This window comes from Anarhichas minor, unplaced genomic scaffold (assembly GCF_050575085.1).
Source record: "Anarhichas minor isolate MPS153535 unplaced genomic scaffold, ASM5057508v1 ptg000079l, whole genome shotgun sequence".
Classification (NCBI taxonomy): Eukaryota; Metazoa; Chordata; class Actinopteri; order Perciformes; family Anarhichadidae; genus Anarhichas; species Anarhichas minor.
In genome coordinates, this window is record NW_027466525.1 from 2,865,814 (window position 1) to 2,889,596 (window position 23,783).

General features: G+C 45.4%; 1 protein-coding gene across 1 annotated transcript; it reads left to right on the forward strand.

Moving 5' to 3' along the window:
* The first annotated feature begins 203 nt into the window (after positions 1 to 203).
* Positions 204 to 23,186, forward strand: vwde (von Willebrand factor D and EGF domains). The gene is made up of 30 exons (XM_076081129.1): positions 204 to 279; positions 2,887 to 3,077; positions 4,451 to 4,682; positions 6,001 to 6,075; positions 7,618 to 7,847; positions 8,202 to 8,291; positions 8,893 to 9,037; positions 9,120 to 9,334; positions 9,991 to 10,064; positions 10,261 to 10,534; positions 10,818 to 11,014; positions 11,510 to 12,354; positions 12,643 to 12,779; positions 13,302 to 13,466; positions 14,038 to 14,142; positions 14,625 to 14,739; positions 15,934 to 16,190; positions 16,918 to 17,137; positions 17,523 to 17,672; positions 17,773 to 17,961; positions 18,213 to 18,569; positions 19,331 to 19,426; positions 19,617 to 19,712; positions 19,812 to 19,907; positions 20,692 to 20,787; positions 20,966 to 21,061; positions 22,150 to 22,245; positions 22,341 to 22,436; positions 22,770 to 22,865; positions 23,038 to 23,186. The coding sequence occupies exons 1-30, from the start codon at positions 204 to 206 to the stop codon at positions 23,184 to 23,186; spliced, it is 5,256 nt and encodes a 1,751-aa protein (XP_075937244.1).
* The last annotated feature ends 597 nt before the right edge of the window (positions 23,187 to 23,783 follow it).

The following is a 23,783-nucleotide window of genomic DNA, read 5'->3' on the forward strand; positions in this document are numbered from 1 at the left end:
AGCCGCTTCGATCGCACCGACCAGAGGGGGCTCTGACGGACTTCCTCCCGCTTCGCTTTGGTTTCGAGTTGGCATAAAAAGGAAACGACGGCTGCGCTCCTCGTCGCTCCCAGCGGACGGAAGAGGACTTTCGGTAATAAACGGTGCCGGTGCTCGGTGCTCGGTCGCGCTGTTTTGGTTCGCGCGCTGGACGCCGCAGGACGATGAGACTTGAAAGCGTTTTTAAACTGCTCCCGTGCGTTGCGTTTTTACTCCCTCACGTAATGCACGCTCAAACAGGTAAGCTCACCCCCCCCCCCCCCCCCCCTTTATGTAAATCACAAACTCTTGAGTTTGACTGTTGTTATGTGCTTTGTAAAATATACAAACATTGTATTAAAACTAATATTTAATGACTGTATACCAAAGAGCTCAGATTCCTCTGCTAGTTTTTTTGTCCCTCTGCCAAAAAGAAGCTGACACCTTCTCATCCGCATGTAACTGTCATCCAAGGCCACATACCTCCAAGTCTCATGGGCAGCTTCGTGCTGCCATGGGAGGCAGAGTTTCTTTCTTATTCTTTCACCCAACATGGTGGTGACACAGCAGACAGGATGTCAGAGTTCCTGTCCAGCTGATCGGGACTGAAGCGGCCAGCTGTTGAGAGTCTATTGGCAGCTCTGTGCTGTGGCTGACCTTTCACTTGACCTCTCCGGTCAGGCACAGAAACAAACGTCCGGTAGCTTCTTGGTTCACAGCTCGGGGGTCTTCATCTTCGCTCACACTTTTGTGGCCTTTATGCTTTTATCATCATGTCACGACTTCTATGGTCACACACTATACACCTGGAGCCTCTCTCTCTCTCTCTCTCTCTCTCTCTCTCTCTCTCTCTCTCTCTCTCTCTCTCTCTCTCTCTTGACCTCTTTTTAGTCACCTGAGGTCTTTTCCTGATCTTGACTTTAAGATAACTAAAGAACCCTAACCCTACCATGTCGCTACCAACTCTTGAAAAGCCTCAAAGTCTCTGGCTTTGCTTCTCCAGCTGATAACCATTTTGTTTTCCCTCCATTCACTCGTCCTTAACTAATCCGCAGCGAGCAGCTCTTCTGTCCCGCTAACCAGAGGTGTGGACAAATCTGATGACTTTAAACTTGACAAAATTAAATTAATTCCGTTGTGGTTAATAGTGCTTTAAGCTACAACAGCATAATGTCAGCACTTTCCTTTTTGTCTTAACAAACGTGTTTTACATTTAAAAAAACATTTGTGATTTATGGAAAGGTATTATATTATTACTCTACATTTGGTGAAGAGCGTATTATGACTTCGGTTAAGACTCGAAACTCAAAGTTTAGGATTTGGTCCCACCTCTGTCGCTCTGTCCGTTCGACTCACAACAGAACCCTGCAGCGTCGTGTCCACAGGTTGCATCGACGTCCTCCTCGGCAAAAGTTTGAAAGATGTTCCAGTTTAATTTTACTGTTCGCTCTAATGATCCCTGAGCACTTAAACAGTGTGTTTAAGAGCCCTCCTTTGACCTTTGGCCTGCTGACCTTTCCTGCTGGGAAAACCCATTAATAATAATTCACTTCACTTAACACTTGACCTCTCTGCTCAGGGACTGAAAACGTTGCTGCAGGTTTCTGCACAGAAGCCGGTCGGTAACTTCCTGGTTACAGCTTGGATCTTTTTCTTCCTCTCTGCTCTCACCTAATTTCACAATCTTGGTCGTCATTAGTTGTGCCAATAATTTCATAGACTGAATTTTTCCATTTCTTTTAAAAAAGGTCTGGAAACAGGCTGGTGTTTCCCTTTCAGGCGTCTCTGTAAAAGAAGCCAAGCTGTTGTCATCCATCGTCAGTACTGAGACCCAGACTGAGCTCTCGTGGACCTGCTCCAGGTTTTCCATCATGTAAAATGTAATTTCGATGGAAACTGTTGTGTTGAGAGTTGACTCATGGCAGGAGGTGATGGCTGCTATTTTTGTGGAGCAACATCATCACAACTTTCTTGAACTTCACATGTGATGAGGATTTTCATGAGGTGGTAACATCGTTTGTTTGGCCAGATGGTCTTTGACGAGTAGACTGTATGTTAGAAGTGGACGTAGTCACTTTGACGTCACTCATTGGTTTGTGGACTACGGTTTTGAAGCCTCAAGTGCAACCAGAAGTGACACGAGAAGGTGTAACTAAATATAACCGAATGCTGAACAAGACATTTAGAGTTTTTTCCTTTGAAACGGATCTTTGAAGGAGGTGAAGTTGTGAAAGGAAATCCCTCCTCTGTTTCATCACCCTTGTTCCCTTTGTTTACATCACTGTCACCAGCGTGGAGTGACGATAAAACCCCCGGGTACAGGCCCACATCCTAGTTTGGCTTTAGACATCCACAAATTGAATAGAATTGACGGTCAACAGAGCTTTTAAGGAACTGAAGTTGTTTACATGACGTTGAGAGCTTTGATTGTTGATATTTGTTCCTAAAATGAGTTACACATTTTCCATATATTTGCATGTCATCTTAATATTTTCTGGTTTTGTAATTGCTGGTAGTGTTATGTTCAGCTCTACTTCTTCCTGTTCACTTCATATTTCTCTTTGATGTAACAGGACAGTTTTGTCTTTTCTCAAAATGATTCATATCCAGTAAATGATCAAATCTAACTCTGTCTTTCTCATGCATTTCATGGTCTGTGTGCAAACCTCAACACTGAGCAGCACCAGACCTTTTTACTCGCTTTGAAATTCAATTTGCCATGTTTATCTTGAATACAGTCCAGCTGGACGGAGGACGTCCACAATTCACTCTTTGTCCCGCAGACATCCGTCCATATATTCGATGATTGGTATTGACAGTCTTGGTGTCCATCCAGTGCTCATGTTGTCTCTCTGGCTGGACTTGCAGAGCCCCCTCCCGAGTGTGCGCCGGGCGGCCACTCCGTCCTCCAGGACCCCTACCGCAGCACCACCTTCAGCTCCAGCTGGCTGCAGGAGTCGGCCCTGCAGGACTTCATCTGCGACCACTCCCTCGCTCCGGGCTGGTACCAGTTCCAGATCTTTGACAAGCCGGCCAGCATGCCCACCCAGTGTGTGGAGGTAAATGATCTGCATGTCACACAGAATATGAACCGTCGGGAGTATTTGGTAACGTCTGTGGTTTTGGCTGACGCGTCTTAAAGGACCTTTCCAGTGCTTTTGTGCCACCCTGCAAACAATTTCATCACCGGTGCTTTGGAGAGAGATACTTCCGTCTCACTAATTTGGGAATTTCTTTTGCAGAAAGCATATCCCATGTCTCTTTCCGAACTTGAGTTCACAAAAAAGTATACATATGAACTTGTGGACACGGTTATCAGTGTGTGTGAGTACATATTTATGAAAGAGAGTGCATGAGGAGAGCAGGAATGGGCCTCATTTCCTGCAGGCGTCCTGCTGTGTGGAGCCTGCAGGATCTATCTGAAGTGTCAGCCTCCCTCCACCTTCCCAGGGCATCGCTGCTCTCCCTGGGGGGATAGATATCCACAGGAGTGGGCGGTGGAAGGAAGAGAGGATCGCTCTGAACATGTGTTACATAATAAGGCGATGTCTTTATAATGATGGCGGATAAATGGCTGGATTAATCAAACTAAGCTGTGACAACAAGTGTTGAAGTTACTGTGAGGAACTTTTAACTGCTTATGAAACCGCCTCAATGTGATACTGATGCCTCTTTAGGACCTTTATCAGTGAACAAGACCATCAGCAACAAGATTGTCTATATCAATATAGTTATTCTTAATGCTTGTCATCGGTGCCACCGGGTGGGATTCCCCTGTAAAATCAGATGAAATCATGCAGGTTCACCAGAAACTCCTTCAGCTCAGACTGGTGCGACCAGTCCACCGCAGACTGACCCAGATCCGGCTTCGCTGCAGTCTTCAACCTGCAGTCGGAGCCCCGGAGGGAAGAGGAGAGCTCAGCTCCTGGCGGCAGCAGCAGCAGCGTCTCCCCCTCCTCTTCCTCCTCTTCCTCCGCCTCCTCCAGGAGCAGAGCTTCGCCTCGCTGCTCCTCCGCTCCCGCTTGGAGCCAACACCAACACCACGCTGCAGGAGACCCAGGCCTTACTGCTGGGCCGCTTGAGGGAAGGGAGGAACGGTAGTACCAGAACTAGGATTGAGCATCAGACCCCTGCTGCAGTAAAATGAGAGGTTTTCTAAAGGGACTCTGGTTCTCGGAAACACTACTGTTTTCGTAAACGTTGGAACGCCAAAAACAACAGAAAATAAATGTTCCTTGTAGTAACTTTAAGTACTATTTTCAGATTCATGCTATTTAAGCTAAACGTTATTATGCATGTTGGTGACATCTTTGGTGCAAAGCTGCAATTATTACCCATTTCTGGTGCTAAGAATAGCAAACCTTAGTATAGCGAGGAAACGACAGTGAAATGGTGTTCCCTATTGTTCTTCTCTCTCTCTCTAAACATCCAGGTGAACCACTGTGGGACTCAGGCTCCTGTGTGGCTGTCCCTGGGTGAGGGTGAGTCCCTGCCGGGGCCCCTGGAGGTGAGGCAGCTGACGGCCTGCGCCGCCTGGCAGCTCTTCCCGGGCATCAGCAAAGACTGCTGCATGTTCCGCATCCCGGTCACCGTCCGCAACTGTGGAGACTTCTATGTTTACCTGCTGCAGCCTACGCAGGGCTGCATGGGATACTGCGCTCAGGGTAAGTCAGAACAGAAAGATCCATATTTGTGATAATGTTTTCTAAACGACATGCTGTTAACCGTTTTCTATGTGCTGTAAAATCTAAACTGAATTACACTGAAGCAGGATTTGCCAGGCTGCTTGCAGCTTAACTTGAATACAGATTTAGAGTTTTGCATCTCTGAAAAATACCTCAACTCTCAGTGACTTTCTTTTAAACCCAAATCTATAATACTTTACATTCATATTCATAATGCATTGAAATACATGAATAATCTGTCACACTTCTTGACACACCATCTACATTAGAGCTCTTCAGAGCACAGCACTAAGCTTTACAGCATGACCGATTACCAATGAAATGAATGTGTGGCCAGTTTAGTTCAGAGTTTGTTTCACATTTGAGTGTAAAATGATAATAAAGCTCAAAGCAGAAGTTTCCATAGAAACCTGCAGTTTAAGATACAATTTGTTCTGATTTATAAACGTAGTTAAACTGTGGATTGGAACGCGTTTGAAGTGTCCTGTTATACGACTCTAAAAGACGAATGGAGATGTTTGCTAGCCATCTTCCAGACGGCTCACATCTGCTTCATGTGAACACGAGGATGTCATGAGAACGCACCAGACAAAAGTTCAAATGTCAATCTTTAGAACAAAACTACAACAGAGTAATGAATGTGAGGCTATCCCATACTTTCTAGGATACACATCAACACTTTTCGACATAAGGCGCTTTTAAACTAGATAAGATTTTAGGCCACATTCACACATGTAGTGGACACTTCCTGCATGGGATCAATATTCAGGGTAAACCTGTAGCACCAATTTCCCACCTCAAGACTTAAGAACATTTCAGGGAACAAAGCCGGGATGACTGTGTTGTGAATGAAAGCAGTAACATTGCTTTGCGTGGAGCAAGCGAACCGATCACAAGACTTCGCTGATGACTTATTTTAATCCCAACTCGTTTACGGGGTCACCGTTTACGCCAATTACAAGAACGTTGTTCCTAAAAATATTAAGAGACGTTTTCGTCTGCGTACGTAAATCAGGCCTTGCCCCATCTCCTTCTTCTTCTGTTGAGTTTTATGGTGTTAAGCATCCATAAGTACTGCATGGCAAGACGAAAATGTCCCTGAATGAAGTGCATGAATGGTGATAATCACTAGCGGTGCCTTTGAGGTTATCCCAGTAGTTCACCGGGAACGGTGTTTGAACGAGGCTTCAGAGACAAACTCAGAGTCTCTTTCTCTTCCATGTAATAGTATCTATTATGTCAATTAACGTTGATTTGTAATTGAGTGCCGTTGTTGCTCTTCTCTCTGTCTTAACAGAGATGTCGGACACTTCACCTACAGCGTCGCTGAGCTGCGGCCCCGACAGGGTGAACGTGGACGGAACATGTCAAAGTGAGGACCCCGCTGCTGTGTTTATGGCTTACGCTTGTCTCCTCGTGTTAGGTCAAACACCGCGACGATCGGGAGGTCGGGGAGTTGCCATGTGGTGAGGAATGCACCGTCGGCCCCCTCGCCGCTCCTCTTAATGAGCTGAGCATGTGTCCCCCCGGCGTCCGCTGGGCCTCCTCTCCATGGCGACGGCCCTGAGCCAGGGCGGGAATTACGCCAGGGCGGGTTTTAGGAAGCTGGTGGAGGTGGAGAGGAGCTGCGAGGTTTAATGAGAGAAAGATGAAATACCTCTGAACAACAACTTGTTTTAGATAATACAATTCCCAAGCTCTCTCTTCCACTTTTGTATTCAGAGAGCAGGCCGTGCTGAATATGTTCTGGCTAAACTGCTCGCATGAATTAATTTATTTTCCTCAGTATAAGCTACTTTCCTCTGCATACAGATTTCCTTCATTTTCCAGTCGTGACAAAGTTAATTTAGAAGAAGTTTTATTACTTTCCCAGAGTTTTGCCATTTAATCCACCTGGAATGGAAATTAGCAGCAGTTTCCAGTCAAATGTTAGTACAGTATTATATTTCTAGATGTTCATTTAATAGTAGCAATAAACAAAAGTAAAGAAATGGTCCTGCCCAACTTTGAGCACACTGTATAAAGATTACAATATATCACCTGGGTTACAGCTCACATTTGAATGCAGATTGTGGCCAAAAATACACGAACACCTGAGCAGACGATGTTGACTGATGAACGTTAAATCCATATGTGATAGTGATACATCTCATGCCAAAACCACGGGCATTTATATGCAGCTGTAACAGCCTCCTCTCTTCTTGGAAGACTTTGCTCAAGATATCTGAACCTGATTGGGGTCGAGGTCTGGGATCTGTTGCCTGTCAAGCTCTTTATGGACCTGGATTTGTGCACAGGCCTTTCCCAAACTGATGCCACAAAGATTTCCATTACTTGGAAGTAATAGTCCTTGCCTGAACCAAAAAAACAGCTCCAGATCAAAAAGTACAAGATGTATGGAGACAAGATGTCCACATCATTTTACAGTTTAGGATCCTGATTTCTTAAAGGGCCAGTATGTACGATTTGGCGGCATCTAGCAGTGAGGTTGCAGATTGCAACCGACTGAAACTTCTCCCGTGTGCCAAGCGTGTAGAAGAACTACGATGCCAGACGTGAAAACGTGAAAGCTCCTCTCTAGAGTCAGTGTTAGGTTTGTCCGTTCTGGGCTACTGTAGAAACATGGCAGCCAGTTCTGTGAAGAGGACCCGCTCCAGATGCCGATGAAGGCTCATTGTAAGCTAACAAAAACACAACGATTCTTACTTTCAGATGAAACAATCGGTCCCCCTAAAAGCTACACACTGGCCCTTTGATAAAGGCTCAAAAGCAGCTGTGTTGACTTCCTTTTCCTCCTCTGTTTTGGTGTCTACACTACCAACATGCGGAGAATTAATTGCACAGACATCATCTAATCTAAAACACGTGTTGGACTCCACTAATCTACCCACTCCTTCTGCTTCTCTCCCGTCAGCAAAGCAGCCTCCCGCTCCATCTGCACCAGTGATTGTCTCGGAGGTGACGGGAACCTCCGTCTACCTGAGGTGCAGCTTTGGGAGCAGCTCCAACAGCTCCCTGGGTTACGTGGTGGCCTGGTCCCGCCTCTCCCTTGAGGGCAGGAAGGAGGAGCTCAAACGGGAGACCACCATCCAGACCTCCGCCTACATCGAACTGGACGGCTTCAACCTCCGTCTGGGGGACAAGGTGGGATGCAGAGTCCAGTTCATCTTCACAATCAGTTCTACTTCTAGTGGAATAAAGGGGGGATGGGGGGGGGGGGGGGGCAATACTGGACCAGTGTCACACCTATAGCCATAATAATAATTGGAATAAAAACAGATGAACCAAAAGAAAATATTCTCAAATTTGAACGTTTTCAGACCGGTGGGAGAAAGTTATATAATAAACGAACACCTCCCTCCCTCTCTCTCTGTCTCTCTCTCTCTCTCTCTCTCTCTCTCTCTCTCTCTCTCTCTCTCTCTCTCTCTCTCTCTCTTCAATGTAGGCAAAACAATTCATATTTGTTAATTGTTCAACAAATCTCTCCCCCTCTCTCAGATTTACTGCTCCAGCTCCAGCTTCTTCTTGGACTCGCCCACCGTTCATGGTGCTTCAGTGCAAAGTCAGGAGTTCTTTGCTGGGATTATGGTATATCATAACTATTTATGTGTGTGGTGTCTCTCAATGAACAGTGTGTGACTATTGTTTGAGCAGTTCTATATTTCTGCATGCATGTCCGTGTGGTTCTGTCTGTAGGTTTTAATTATATGTACGTATGTATACATTCAACGAAGAATAAGTGACTGCATATGGTTCGCTGGATATATTGAAAGTAATATTTCAGAATTTGGAATTACTGCAGTTATCTTTCACGCAGATCGTTACAAGAGAAGATTAATATAAATCTCATATTTGTGCGTATGGAGCTAGAGCCAGGAGGATGTTAGCTTAGCTTAGCATAAAGACTGGAAGCGGGGGGGAAAGCTAGCCGGGCTGTGTCCAAAGTTATATTATGATGCTTTCTTGCTGACAGTCAACATTTATCACAAATGAATCAATCTCAAACTACAGTATATTTCCTTTAGATTTTGAAGTTTCCTCTTTCTTTAAGCCTGTAAGCTGATGCTCTCACAAAAGCTTGTTGGCTAAAGAGTTTATTTGTTCCTCTCTCTGCCTCTGAATGTCATGCGATGGTGATGAAGGCTCTATGTATAGAGGGGCTCACCAGTTTTATGACTGTTATGTGCAGCTACGACCAGAGCAGAGCAGTGTGTCTGAGGATGGGAGGCTGTACGAGCTGGTGGTGGAGAGCACAGTTCCTGTCCCATGTCTGGAGGAGTCGTCCTCCACAGAGCAGTGCACTCTGTCTCTGCAGCTCAGCACAAGCAGTACAGGTGAGGACTCACTGCTGAGTCATCATAGCTCGTGTGCAGCTTACAAAACATTTACAGCACCTCCTTCCTTGTTGTGTCACAGATGAGGGTGTGTTGGGTGCAGATCTGTCTCTGTCCTCCTGTGTGGTGGATCTGTCCCGGGGCCCCTGTAGGGACGGGGTTTGTAGCCGAGCTGTGATCCACTTCAGCCCCGTCACCGACTTTGTCAAAGATGGCAACAGGACAACCCAGATCTCCGTTAAATCCATCGTCACGCAGAATGTTCTCTGGAACGGGTACTTACCAGAACCAGTTGAGGTAAACGGATTAAAATTTGATAAACAGTTATTTTATGACACTTTGTTGATGGTTTATTAATTCAAGAGGTTTGGATTTTTATACATCATCTCTCTATATTTAGTGTTCCTATTCAACCCTCTTTTTAAATTATTTTTCCTGGTTATAGCTTATTTCAAACTGCTTTAATGCTGTGACCCTGCTGTATCATCATTGTATTACATTTGTTGTTTTTTAAAGAGTAGGGTTTGTAAACACAAAATTAAAGTTGGCCCCTCCACCCCGGCTCAATGAGGGTTCTGGTGCTCGCCAACCCGAGATTCAATCTGGTTTTAAACGAGCTTTGTCTGCTCAGCGTTACGCCTCACTATATTTGCGTTCTTTCGGCACCGTGTCCGCCATTTTTGTAGTTTCCTGGCACCTGGTCGCCACGTTTTTATAGAGGTTGACGTTCCGAACAAGAAAATAGAGGCAGAGAGCGGCATCGCTGCAGATACAAACACCGACACACACTTCTAGAGTCGGTCATAAGGGATGATTGAGAGGGATTATTTTTCTACACATTCAGTTTATACTTTTTTTACTGTGCCTTTAAATGAAAACACATGATTAGAGTACAGGAATGTACAGTTGGTTCTCCACTACATATCTGAATAGGAATGAAACTGTCATTTCAGATAACAGTGAGAGACGTCCCCTCCGCTTACTGCTACTCCTTCACTGATCCTCACATCATCACATTTGATGGCAGGTACTTATTCAGTTCATCAGGAAACATACTTTATATGTACCAGAAAATGTGCTATATTTAACTGCAATTTAGCATATTTTATCATGTGGTCATTTTAGATTAGATGTTTTTTCTGTCATGATAATATCTAATGGTCTACACTAGAAGGGCTGGAGGGCAAACAAATCTGTGAGTATGTGTCTTTGTTTATGTTCAGGCACTATGACAACTACCAAGTAGGCACCTTTGTCCTCTATAAGAGCGTCGCGAGGCCGTTCGAGGTCCACGTTCGTCAGTGGGAGTGCGGCAGCGTGGTGCACGGCGCCTCGTGCGCCTGCGGCTTCGTGGCGAGGGACGGCGGCGACGTCATCGCTTTCGACATGTGCAACGGGGAGATGGGTGAGACCAAGCCTCACCTGTCTGTGAGGAACAGAGACCTGAGCAAGAGCGGCATCCGCATCACCGAGTCCTACCAGGGACGCAAAGTCACGGTGAGCGAGGACATCCGTCTAGAGACAGTACAGCTGAATTAATGTAGTTATACTCTCTATAATAAACACTCTCTATACAGAGTTTATAGTTCATACATCATTACAGTATTTACTTTATTATATCTTGACCAACACATACAAAAATCAAAATCATTGCATGTTTTGGGGGAAAAACAATAATATTTAAATTGATTATGAGACCAATGACTGTCACACATCACACACTATAAAACCTGCGTAAAGCCCCAACAACCTTCATGTGATAATCTTTGGCTGTTCGTAGATGACCTTCTCTTCTGGAGCGTTCGTTCGCGCCGACGTGTCCGACTGGGGAATGAGTCTGACGCTAAGAGCTCCCAGTTCAGACCGGGGCCACACTGAGGGCCTCTGCGGGACCTTCGACGGACGGACGGACAACGACTTCCACTCAGCAGGGGGCGCCACACTGGAGCACCTGCAGGCTTTCGTCTCTGAATGGAGGTCAGTGGGTGCTTTTCTTTATGCTAACCGGTCATGAAGAATGATTGAATTTGGAGGTGTGGCATTCACACATCACGCCACTTGATAAATGACTTCCGGCATAGGAAGCCTCCTCTCTCCTAGCTCCTCGTCTCCTCGAGGCGCATTTAAGGGATTGGAAGATCCTCCACGAGGGGGGACGCGAGGAAGTATAAGTTAGCGAAATGACAGGAACCCAGTGCTTTTTTACGTCAGTTGACACAAAAATGTTGGTAGTGCTTGTTAGGAGCAGAGATATGCCGACTTATGGAGATAAAGAAACTTTAATCCTGCCAGATGAACTCTGATTGGCCTTTTGATACGGACATATAAGGAATTTACTTTGCTATTCACAATATCAACTGCGTTTGCACAGGGCCCTCTATCAGGCCCTGCAAAGACTCTCCTGTCAGACCCTGGTTCCTCCTCCCTGACATCTCCTTTCCTCTCCTCCTCTCCTCTCCTCTCCTCTGTCAGGCTCCCTCCAGGCAGCAGCCTGTTTGACACCGTGCCGTCCCACCTGAGCGCACTGAGCCCCCGCAAGTACTGCAGCTGTCAGGCCGGGCCCCGCCTCACATCCCCCAGAGCCGGCTCTCAACCAGCCACCTCCTCCGACTCCACCTGCTCCCATCACGGCAACGTGCACCTCACCGGTGTCATCCCCACTCTGGACGTCACGGCGGAGTACATCGGCTCGGTGGAGCTGCTCAAAGACGAAGGAAGCGTCGGACAGCCGCTGCCTCCGGGTCGCTCCAGTCACAACACCCAGGGTCGAGGTGGTGATGCTCGGCCGCGCAGGGACGGAGCTTCAACCTCGGCTCACAGCCAGAGTCAGACCCACCGTTACGTTTCCAACTCTCCGCACCAAAGCCTCAGCCAGTCTGATCTGGAGGGCTTCACCTACTTTTTCTCAGAGGACCACGAAGCGGTGGTTCCACCCGACTCTTCCCTCAAGTGGCCCACACCTTCTGGCCTGACCGAGCAGCAGGCCAGGACTCAGTGCCAGCAGGCCGTGGCGGGCTCGAGCATCGCGTTGGGTTGCAGGCGCCTGTTAGAGGAGTGGATAATTAGCCGCGCGGCGGCTATGTGCGTCACCGACCTACAGCTGAAGGACGAGCAGTCGTGGCTGAACGCAACTGCACCGCTGCTGGAGAACGAGTGTGAGAGGAGGCTAACGGAGGAGAGGAGCAGAGAAAAGGAGTACCAGGATGTTCTGGCTGTCCTCAAGTGTCCCAATCTGTGCAACGGGAACGGCCAGTGCTCAGAGTGGGGCTGCGTCTGCTTCCCAGGATTTGGGTCGTATGACTGCAGTGTGCTTTCTGGTAAAATACTAAATAAACATTCTTATTCCCTTATTGCGGACATATCGGTAAAAATGCCAAATATGTTTGAGGTGCTAAAGAATTTAATTTCCATTCCATAGTCAGCGAGCACTGACAACTGTATTTTTCAACTGTAAAATACCCCAAACTCTTAAAGAAAACCAATATCAAAACAAAACAAAAGCTACAACGCATAGTGCGTTAAATTAAACAAGCAAAACTACTTATAATGTCATTCAATTGACCTACGAACAATAAAATGCTCTTTTTGTTGTTGACGTTGTGAAGACCAGATCCCAGAGATCACCGAGCTGGAGAAGGAGGGTCTGTGTGATGTGCGACAGGGAGACTGCGCCACCGTCCAGGTCCACGGTCAAGGCTTCAAGGACTCCTACGAGCTCAAGTGTGAGTTTGTAAAAGAAAAGGTACTTTGTCTCTGCTTCTTGTTCTGTTTCTTTATTCCCGTAGGAACCATTTATGTTTATTCTTGGCATGTCATCTTGATTTGTTGAGATATGTCTTGCAGTGCTGTCTTGGAGGGGCATAGGTGACAGGAAAGGGAGGGAACAGGTAGAGGGAGCGCATACAGTTCTCACCAGACCAGAGGAACAGCTACAAATTACAATTATAGTTGGGAAAACCTGGTCAGTTCATTCAACTGCCTCAGTACACAACAAACTACACTGCAAAGGACGACTCATGAAAGTTTGTTACTGGGTTACTGTGAGACAGCTGATGTAGCTCCACGATGAACGCAGAATCAAAAAAACAACCTTAACCTTAATATTTAAAACATTTCTGACTCGTACGGACGAGTTGCACACCCGCACAAGCGTGAAACGGTTAATGCGGGAGTCTTTTAGATTTTGTCCATGTCTCTCTCTCTCTCTCTCTCGCTCTCTCTCGCACCCTCTCTCTCTCTCTCTCCCTCGGTGTCTCTTGTCCAGTTCGAGGATGGGGACTGGGTTCTGGACGAGTCCCAGTTCGTCCTGGCCGTCTTTCTGGATGTGACGTATCTGGAGTGCCAGCTCCCCCTGGAGGACAGTCGGGCTCCTGCAGGCCTGGACCAGGAGACGGAGACAAACCGACCACTGGCTCGCTGGCAGATCAAAGTTAGTCACGTCTCCAACCATTTCTGCTGTAAAAAGATCTATCCCGACCACTTGATCTGGTCTCCTACTCAGGTTTCTCTCTGCAAGCTTTTATTCCTCCTTTCTTTCCTCTGTCGTCATCGTCAATCCTTCTTGAAACTAAGAATGACAATTCTGTTATTATTTTGCAGGTTATTTCATTAGCTCAAAATCTCCTAATATGAGATCATACAGTAAATCTGCACTGAAGTAATGAAAAGCTGACAGATGTGAATGTTTGCTGGTTTTTATACGCTGGCTTCAGTTGTGGAAAGCGTCCACAGACTCCAGCTTGACGTGGTTTAGGAGAAGAAATTAACTCAGTAGTGTGAAAAATTGGAAATGTATTTGTGTACTAAACTGCCAAGTGTAGGAATACTTTTTCACAGCAGTTAGATTTGGTAAACAGGTCCAGCATCGTGTCTATAGTCCACCTCAAGGAAACTGACCCAGTGTGTGCGACTGCAGTTCACCTCACTGCTGTACGGTTCAGTTTATTTGTTTGATGCCTTTTCCCAGTGATTCACAGTAATCAAGCTTCTGCTGATGGCAGGTTTCCAACGACGGCTACAGCTTCAGTAACGCCAAAGTACTGACTCTGTACGACGGAGCCTGCCAGATCTGCAGCGTCAACACCGACGTCCTCTGCACCCTGAGGGTGAGACGGCTCTCTTCATAGTGGTGTTCATTTAATACAGAGATCCAACAGTAGCAGTATCTCCAGCTTTCCTTCGTCCTCTAACTGTCTATATTTATATCTGTCAGTCAGTTCAGGTCCATTTTATTCACAACACAGTTAAAAAAAACAAGTACAATCAGAAGGCATAATGGAGATTAAAATGGTAAAACATGGTTAAAAAAACGTGTTTTTTTCAATATTAATTTACAATAATATAAAACATAGAAAAACAAGATAATCATGTTTTTATTTTGCTTCATTTTTTGATATCAGTTACATATTTATGATTAGAGGATGTAGATTTTGATTATTTTGTTTGATAAAGTGTTATTTTTAAATAAATTTGTGCCTCACTGAGGCGGGTCAGGGTTGAGCATGCTTTATGTCATGAAAGGCGGTTTGTTTCAAAGAGAAATAAAACACTGAACATAATTGTTTTATTTATTGTCTTTGCTTCCCAGGAGAAGACCTGCAGCATTGAGAGCCTGTGTTACAGTGAGGGGGAGTCCAATCCCAGCAGCCCTTGCCTCACATGTCGCCCAGACTCGTCCAAACACACGTGGTCCCTAGCGGAGAGTACGTACTTTATCACTCTCACCTGGTTTGTCTCAGGGAGTCTAGACGACACCGTACACGATGTGAGATTAAAAAAAAAAGATTTGAATGTGTCGCAGTAGAGCTGCTGTGGGACGGCCGTCACCGAGTGTTGCAGCTGGTCGTGGCTCCGGGCTGTTTTGATCATTTGTCAGCAGCTCTGTGCAGATTGGAGCCATTGAAGTTTGCTTTCAGTCCCCCGGCGCTGATACGAGGACGGCTCACCTCGCTGTTACTCTTTCTGGCCGACTTCACCTGAAAGTAGGTCAAGCGGTGCAGCCAGATCACTGGTCTGACTGATGAGGATACCAGGACGCGCTGCGGATTATTGACAAATCAATTCTTCATGCATGCAGTCAATGAATGATTCATTTATTTATTCAAATGTAGAGTCTGATCTATACTTTCAAGGCTGATGCTGATGTTTTAGAGTCAAAAAATCCTGAAAGTTAAACATGATCAAACATTTTTCACGCATTCCTTAAATCTGTACGTTTCAACCAGGACGTGCACTGAGCGGGTCGTGTCACAGTTGAAAGATTAACATCAGAAACAGCAAATAACGTCCATTGTAAACACTTGGCATCAAATGAAATTAGTAATCAGACACATACAATATGCACGTCACATCCTCTCTCTCATATCATTGCCAGTAAACTCTCCACTGATCCCTCTGAATAAAGCCAGAAAATACTATAAACCACAACAACAAATACCATAAAAATATGCTGATGTTATGTTGAGAAAAATAAGACTATAAAAATTGGAGCTATTATAAAGGTGCTTCATTCAGCACTGTGTGGTGTAAGAAAGGCCGCGTTATGAACATTAAATTCCTTTTTTAAATTTGAAATAGTCTCACAAAATTTATCTTTTTACTCTTTTCGTTTGCATTTTCTATACTGCAATTTCTTGTAATTGCTTGGCCAATATGAGCCGATACAGATACGTTAATGATAAGCTAAAATCATAAGATAACTGCCGAGCCATTGTGCTGTTTGAGCTCTGTCAGAAGATGTCTTCTTCTTACGTTTTAAAATGTTTGAATGTGAGACAAATTGGGTCTGCAGAAGGAGAACTTTCCACACAGTCTGTCACTCACCTCATCATGCCTCACTCATCGCTTTATTCTCCAGTCTCTCACTCCCTCCCTCCCTCCTTCGTGTTTCACATCAGAGAACGAGCCTCCGGAGCTCCAGTCGTTGCCGTTTGGTCTCCGGTCCTTCCAGGGAGAGAGTTTCATCTACCAGCTGCGAGCCCGGGACCCCGAGGGCTCGGCGGTGCTCTTCACCCTGGCATCGGGTCCCGAGGGCTCGTCTCTGTCTCCGGCCGGCCTGCTGATGTGGAAGGCCTCAGCTGAAACTACAGACACGCACACTTTCCAGTTTACTGTGACGGACGACTGTAACGCTGAAACCAGAGCCTCCGTACAGGTGATGCTGGGTTTGTTGTTTCTCTTGTGTGACGTATTGTGACGTGAACAGTCCTTACCGTACAGCTTCACACCCACTACGTATATGTTTGTGAGGTGGTACAGAATACAGTTAGGGGTTAGTGAACAGTGGAGAGTTAAGTTCAAGTAGTCTAGATGTTAGAAATAAATGGTTTTATAAATGGATAGATGGATTTTATTTCAAACTTGGAACAAATAATAAGAAAAACTAAAAAAGAATCACCATTAAAATGAACAATAAACATGTCCAGCTAATTCTAAATAAACTAAACCAAGAAATAAATATTGTATGTTCGCAAAGGAGTAGGCACTTCAAAGGTCCTACCCCTTTCTATAGCTTAAATAATAATGTACAATTATTGATTATAAACGATGTGGATGCTGTTTTTTCTGCATTTATATTATTTTTATATATATATATATATATAGGTAGGGAGGGGTGAGTGTCATTTAAGACAGGTTCGGAGTCCAAAAGAGGCAAACTTTGGGTCAGCAGCCCACCACAGCCTTTGATACATGAACCTTTGTTTCTTCCTCCCACTAGAGGGCGCTAATGATGTGACGTTCTCTGCTCTACTATTTTCATAATCCTCCTCGAGGGGTCATTGTGGAATACAGAAAGTCTAAAGAACACCTAAAGCCAGGTGCATGAAATACACGACCTGTCTGCCACCTCATTGTTTTCAGATTACAAACCTCTCCTCCAGGTGTCTGTGCGCTCCTGTGGATGTCTGAACGGAGCCTCCTGTGTGACCAACGTCGTCCTCCCCCCCGGCAGCGGAGAGTACCTGTGTGTGTGTCTCGATGGATTTAAAGGTGGACGGTGCGAGGTGGACGTTGATGACTGTAAGCCTAACCCCTGCAGGCTGGGCCGCTGCACTGACGGACCCAACTCCTTCTCTTGTATCTGCCCGCCTGGAATGACAGGTAGGGATCAACCTGCACAGCTGTTTCCTTCAAACCACCCAACAGTAAAAGGCTTAGAAGCTATTCTGATTCAGTAGATTTGTGTCTGCAGGGCTGCACTTTGAAGGGGATATTAAGTGATGTGTGACCTTGTTGACCTTATCGATGCCCAGAGGAATTACAGAAACACTGATTCTCCTGCAGAAGTTCAAGCTGCCATTTAGAAGGTTTAATCTCACAACCTGGATCTTGGTTTTTAAGTTGTGCACTGTAGTTAAAAAAAACGTATTGTTCCTCTAATGTGCTTCACTTGCAGTATACAATCAAGGTATGTCACCCGATTTCTTCCCTTTTCATTGTTTACAGTTGTTTTTTAAGTCGTGCCCGGTGTTACGTGTGCTTTCAGGCCGTACATGTCGAGAAGACAAAGACGAGTGCGTCTCTCAGCCTTGTTTCCCCGGAGTGGGCTGTAACAACACATTCGGCTCCTTCGTCTGTGGAGTCTGCCCACAAGGATACAGAGGTGACGGGAAGATCTGCACACGTAAGTCCTCATGTTAGTAATGGATAGTTAGGATAGACCAGGTCGGAGATGTTCTATATTTTTGTTATTCAATAAATTGTTTTTCATCCATTTTGTGCCCCTCCAGTCAAAGCGATGACCACACCAGCACGAGTGCAGCAGGGTTCCTCGAGGCCCAAACCCTCGGGCTCGTCGGCGTGCTCCAGGCGGCCGTGTCACCCGGGAGTTCATTGTTTCGAGAGCACCCACGTCTCAGCGGGCTTCGTCTGCGGACGCTGTCCTACTGGTCTTCATGGAAACGGACGCACGTGCACGACGACAGGTGAGAGTGAAGCGAAGCAATTCGCTCAATTTATAACTGATGCGGGTGAATGGACAGTGGGGGCCATGTTGTGTACTTTTTGATGGTTAACAGCAGGATATATATATATATATATATATAAAAATAGTTTAGTTTGAAAATCCTCAAGCAAGTTTCAACTATGTAATATTAGTTGGTTATCAAAGGTGTTTTAATGTTGATGTATATTTGTGTTTTTTAAGTCATGTCCTCTAACTTCCAGTATTTTACAGGTCAGGGGACAGTCTCCAGCGGAGCAGATGCTCATATTTACATCACCAAATCAAATTCCAGCAAGGAAATGACTCCCACCTCCTCTTCATCGTCTTCATCGCCTCCCAGACGAGCCCCTGACAGGAGGACGAGACCAGAGGCCACCATCCCCAGTATCGGGAGAGTTTCGTCCACAGACGTCCCAGCGGAGGCGGAGCTGCACCCCGACCTCACCACCGGGGTCAAACGGGGTCACCATGTGACCTGCGCCGACTCACCCTGCTTCCACGGTGTTCCCTGTGAGCCCACCATCACCGGGTCCTTCAGGTGTGGACGCTGCCCGTACGGCTACACCGGAGACGGAGTCACGTGTAAAGGTACGTAGTGTCAACGTAGTCGTAAAAACAACAGGTTTGATTATATCATTCCTTCATCGTGTCAAATAGAAGATGCACTTTAGTGTGAGACAAAGTAAAATACGTCTTTGTGCCTCTGATTCTGGCACATTTATGTAAATTATATGCAAATCCCATCATCTTTGTCTACATTATATTATTTCTATGTGAGGCTGTTTTAATCACAGCTGTTCGCAACACTTTACATCACTAACTCTTGGTATTTATGGGAAAAACACATCAGATATTTATGGGAAAATGTGTCAAATGATATCTATAATATAGCATGTGAGAATATTCAAAGAAAAATAAAAGAGAGCATAACTTAACTGAAATAATGCACATTTAAAAATAAGTAGAAAGGCATCTTGTGTCTCTTTTTAAGGGACACTTCAGATGTTTGGAAGTGGGCTTGTTTGAGGTACTCATCCGTAGTTAGTCACCTACCGTACACTAACTACAGTGGCCACTGTTCAGCATAAGTTACATCATGCAGCTTTAAAATGTTAAAAGTATAATGACAGCATTCATCAAGTTTCCCCAGCCCCCAAATGATTCCCTCTATCTGCTTACATTTGTTTGACCGCCAGTTAAAAATATCCAAAGGTATTCGAGCTACCAGATGTTTGGTGTTTTCATTGCAGGATACGTTACTTTAGGAGGTAATTCATTGTTTCAGTGAGAGTAGATTTCCGCCCATCATGAGTGGATTTCTTCAAGTAAACTCGATGATTTGATTCCAGCTGTGTGCAGGTACCAGTGTGGGAGGAACATGGAGTGCACTCTGCCCAACACCTGCACCTGCAAGGAAGGCTACACCGGCTACAGCTGTCATATCGGTGAGAGGGAAAACATGTTGATGGAGCCCGCATTGTTTATTTCGGTGCTGGAATACAAGTTTGTTAAATTGAATCATTCTCGAATGCACCTCTGCGACTCGCTCAGTTATTAAGACGGTTAACCTCGGAGTGCTCCGCATTACCGTTAAATCGCCTCATTCATCTCGTCGCCACTTTTCTCCCCTCTCAGCCGTGTGTCGACCCGACTGCAGGAACCAGGGGAAGTGTGTGAAACCTGATGTGTGCGAATGCTCCGCGGGCTACAGCGGGCCCACCTGTGAGGAAGGTAAACCCGAGCTCATATTCACACCTGTCTAACATGCCGACACACACAGAATACTGACGAGGATCCCTGTGTTGTTGTCTCAACCGTGTGTGCGTGCAGCGAGCTGCGAGCCGCCCTGTCAACACGGAGGCACCTGTCTGGCCAGAAACCTGTGCACCTGCCCCTACGGCTACGTGGGACCCAGATGTGAAATCAGTGAGATGTCGCTTAAGTACTTTGACCGGGGGAAGCAGCTTCCGATGTGTTTACGATTTGTGTTAAAGTGGCAGTCTGTGAGATGTACAGTGCTGTCTGTAAGTAGAACAGTGACACACTTTGAAATAACACAATGACTCTGAGGGGAAAGTGCTGATTTTAAAGAAATAGTTGAACATACGGGAAATTAGTTTCTTGCCGAGAGTTAGATGAGAATCTGGGGGAAACAGCTAGCCTGGCAAAGACCTCTAAAGCTCACTAATTATCACGTTAAATCTTGTTTGTTTAATATGTACAAAACCCCCAAAAGTGTGAAAATAACAAGTTGTGGCTTTGTGCTATCTGGAGCTGTGCAACCAGCAGATTTGAGTTTTTAGACAAACGAGATATACTGTGTATATTTGCAAGCTTCAGACGTTCCTTTGGGTGCAGTGGAATCTTGCAAATCCCATTAGTTGCACAGATCTTTTCACTGATTATCTGTCTCATGTACTACCGTCAGGATGAAGTGACAGTTTGAACAAAAAAGCTATTTTTATTAATGTTACCAACTGTAGCTTCAAGGCAGCACCTAAACCTCAGTCACTGTTCTATGATTAATTAAAAGAAGCCAAAATAATGAAATGTGTCACTTTCCCAGGTCCTTTAGACTTCACTGTAAGAGTCGAGTGTTCATGTCTTTACTGGTTCTGCGCTGCATGGCTCATCTGTAAATCAGCTTTGACGTCACTTTCTTTAAATGGCACATCTAGAAGTGTGCATGATAATTATTTATCCGTTTCAGTGGTGTGTAACAGGCACTGTGAAAACGGAGGCGAATGTGTTTCTCCTGATGTCTGCAAATGCAAACCCGGCTGGTACGGACCAACATGTAACTCAGGTACATCACCTGACACCTGACACCAAGTGTGAATTCACGCCGCAGTTACGTGATGTTTCTACCAAAAAGCTTTCTGCACATCTAATATTTCATGGACCACATTGACAGTACAGTAAATCTTATAACATGCAGGCTTTAAATGTGTGAGATCTAAACGTGGCTCCTTTGTCCTCCACAGCTCTCTGTAACCCCGTCTGTCTGAATGGAGGAACGTGCACGAAGCCCAACATCTGTGCCTGTCCCAGCGGCTTCTACGGCTCTCAGTGTCAAATCGGTAAAAACTGTGATGAATATCTATCACGCTGACACATTTTACTGCACTGCTGTTCGACCTCAGAGAGCGAGTGTGCAGGAAATTTGAATCCTGATTCCATTTCAGCTACTAGGAGCAGCCCTTTGAGGAGACTCTTCAATGCAGTAGCAATCAGAGTTGAAGAGATGTGTTGGGTTGCTCACACTGGCTTTTTATTATTCCTGCGCGGTGGCGACAGCTGTGTCTGGAGGCATTTTGTTTACGAGTTGTCTGTCCGTCGGTTCGTACGTCCCATTCTCGTGAATGCCATATCTCAGGATCGCCAGGAGGGAATTCATCAAGGAGGAGCCGATTATAATTTTGTGGTCAAAAGGTCACGATGTGTTCGGCCATAACTCAATAATTCATACGCTGATGTTTACATTTTCACAAAAATGTCTCGTAGGATAAAATGATGAAGCGATGACATTTGGGACGTGGGTGTAAACTCGACAGAGGCGTTCAACCGCGAGGAGATTCTAGTTTAAACTCCTGTTTTTCCTCCTCTGGTGAATTACTTATCCATTTAAGAGCATTGTGTTCCCTTTAACATTTATTCAATGTGGGTCACAAAACTGCAAAACCCAGAAGAATTTCTTTAGTCTGGGTTTCAATTAAGAGTTTTATGGAGAGTTTCCCAAAAGCTGTTTCAGTGGCACGAAATAGTTGTGTTTTTTGGTGTAGAAATGTTCGATTTAAAGAATGACAATTGCCAGAAATATCTGTACTTTGGATACAAACATGCCAGCATACTTGGCTTTTAAAAAGATGCAGTGCAGAGGGTTTATTTTCACTAAAACTATGGTGATTATTCAATGATCCCTGCTGACAGACATACTTAACTCCACTCCAGGGTCAGCTACACAGACCTCGCTGACGGGCTTTCTGTCTTATCGAACGCACCAGTTTAAAAGATGCAGATGCTTTTCACGTTTTTGCAGAAATGTTTGTACTTTTTATGACATAAGTATGCACAAGAGGTTGGATGTTATGTCAGAGTTCAAGTCTCTGATATACATTTCTATGAGCCTCCTGGTATTTGTATAGTTTTATATCGTTGTGTTTTTCAGCTGTATGCAGCCCTCCTTGTAAGAACGGAGGTCAGTGTATGAGGAACAATGTGTGCTCCTGCCCTGAAGGCTACACAGGAAAACGGTGTCAAAAGAGTGAGTACAATCACTGACTTGTTTCAAGTGATACCTTCCGCCGGCAGCTTACAACTCAATATGTTAATCTTAACGTGTTATCAAATGTGTTCCAGGTGTGTGTGAGCCGATGTGCATGAACAGAGGCAAGTGTGTGGGACCCAACGCATGCTCCTGTGCGTCAGGATGGAGAGGGAAGAGGTGCAACATACGTGAGTGACTCCCACGTTTTAGTCACATTCGACAAATACATGGCAGGTCATGTAGAGATCATGCACTGGTGTCATGTATTCAATCGGCATTTGTTTCCATTTGTTAGGGTTATGTTAGGGTTTGGAAGGGTCGGGTTAACACACTTTACATTCCCAAAATAGGATGTGACTGGGAAAAGCATCTCATGTTTGTTTGTATAGATGTAAGAATCATTTTTGTCACAAAAAGTTCATCCACATCTTTGTCACTGCACCCAGGTAATGTCAGGGAAAATCATTCGCCAAGCTGCTGTAGACTGTGTTCATACCTCCCTCTCCGTTTTCCCATTGTAGCCGTTTGTCTGCAAAAGTGTAAAAATGGCGGCGAGTGTTTGGGACCAAACACCTGTCACTGTCCCTCCGGCTGGGAGGGTCTCCAGTGTCAAACACGTGAGTCCATTCGTGATAAAACAATGCAGTAATGTAGAGACACACAGTAGTTAACTTACCTTCTGTCCTACCTGAGCTTTGTCATCAGTTTGTAGTCAGAATAAACAGATTCATATATTTTATCACTCAGTATTTGATGCATTTCTGACTGTAATATTGATTCCCTCATCAGCGGTCTGTAAACAGCGGTGCCTGAACGGAGGGAGGTGTGTCCTTCCTGACTACTGCCACTGTCGGAGAGGCTACAATGGCCTCACCTGCGCAATTAAGGTCAGCATAGTAGTCACACTTCCTATCCGGTACACGTCTCTGTGTAGCTGAACAGGAAAAGCACTTATCTTTCTAGTGTTACGGGTTGTGTTACCTCCGGGCTTTCCCAGCGCCATGTTTGAGTCAAAGAGTTAAAAGGTGCAAGATCCGAGATTGGGAGCATTTCGATTGCCTCTTAACGGCTCTCAACATGTCGACGGCTAACGGGGCTAACAGCGGCAACAGTGTTTACCTGAGGGGGAACCGGAGGGTGGGCGCTACGCTTCTGCGACGATGTTGTCGGTCAGGACGGCGTTATGGCAAGCACATGCGCGCTCACATGCACTTAAACAATGCGCGTCTGGTGTTTCTATGTCAACATAGCAAGGGGAAGCTCAGATAACAAGACACAGAAAGGGAGAGCAACTTCATTCTCTGCTCAGGTCGACATTACTCCACTTTATCTCTACATGACAAATAGTTTTTTGCTGCTATATTATTGTTCAGAATGTTAAATACGACTCTTCCACATCTACATCTTTCTCTGAAAGATAAATGCCCGGCGATGTTGAAAAACAAAAGCCTAAAAGGTCATCCAGATGATTAGTAGAGTCTTTGAGGATTCTGGAAATACCTTCAGAACAGCGGAGAGTGATGTTAAACGACCTC

Excerpts from the sequence above, each read along its gene's own strand:
- vwde (XM_076081129.1), top strand. The coding sequence starts at position 204 with ATGAGACTTGAAAGCGTTTTTAAACTGCTCCCGTGCGTTGCGTTTTTA. Across the intron at positions 17,673-17,772 it reads CTGCACACGTAAGTCCTCAT|CGATGACCACACCAGCACGA; the intron begins GTTAGTAATGGA and ends CTCCAGTCAAAG. Across the intron at positions 22,866-23,037 it reads GGGTCTCCAGTGTCAAACAC|CGGTCTGTAAACAGCGGTGC; the intron begins GTGAGTCCATTC and ends TTCCCTCATCAG.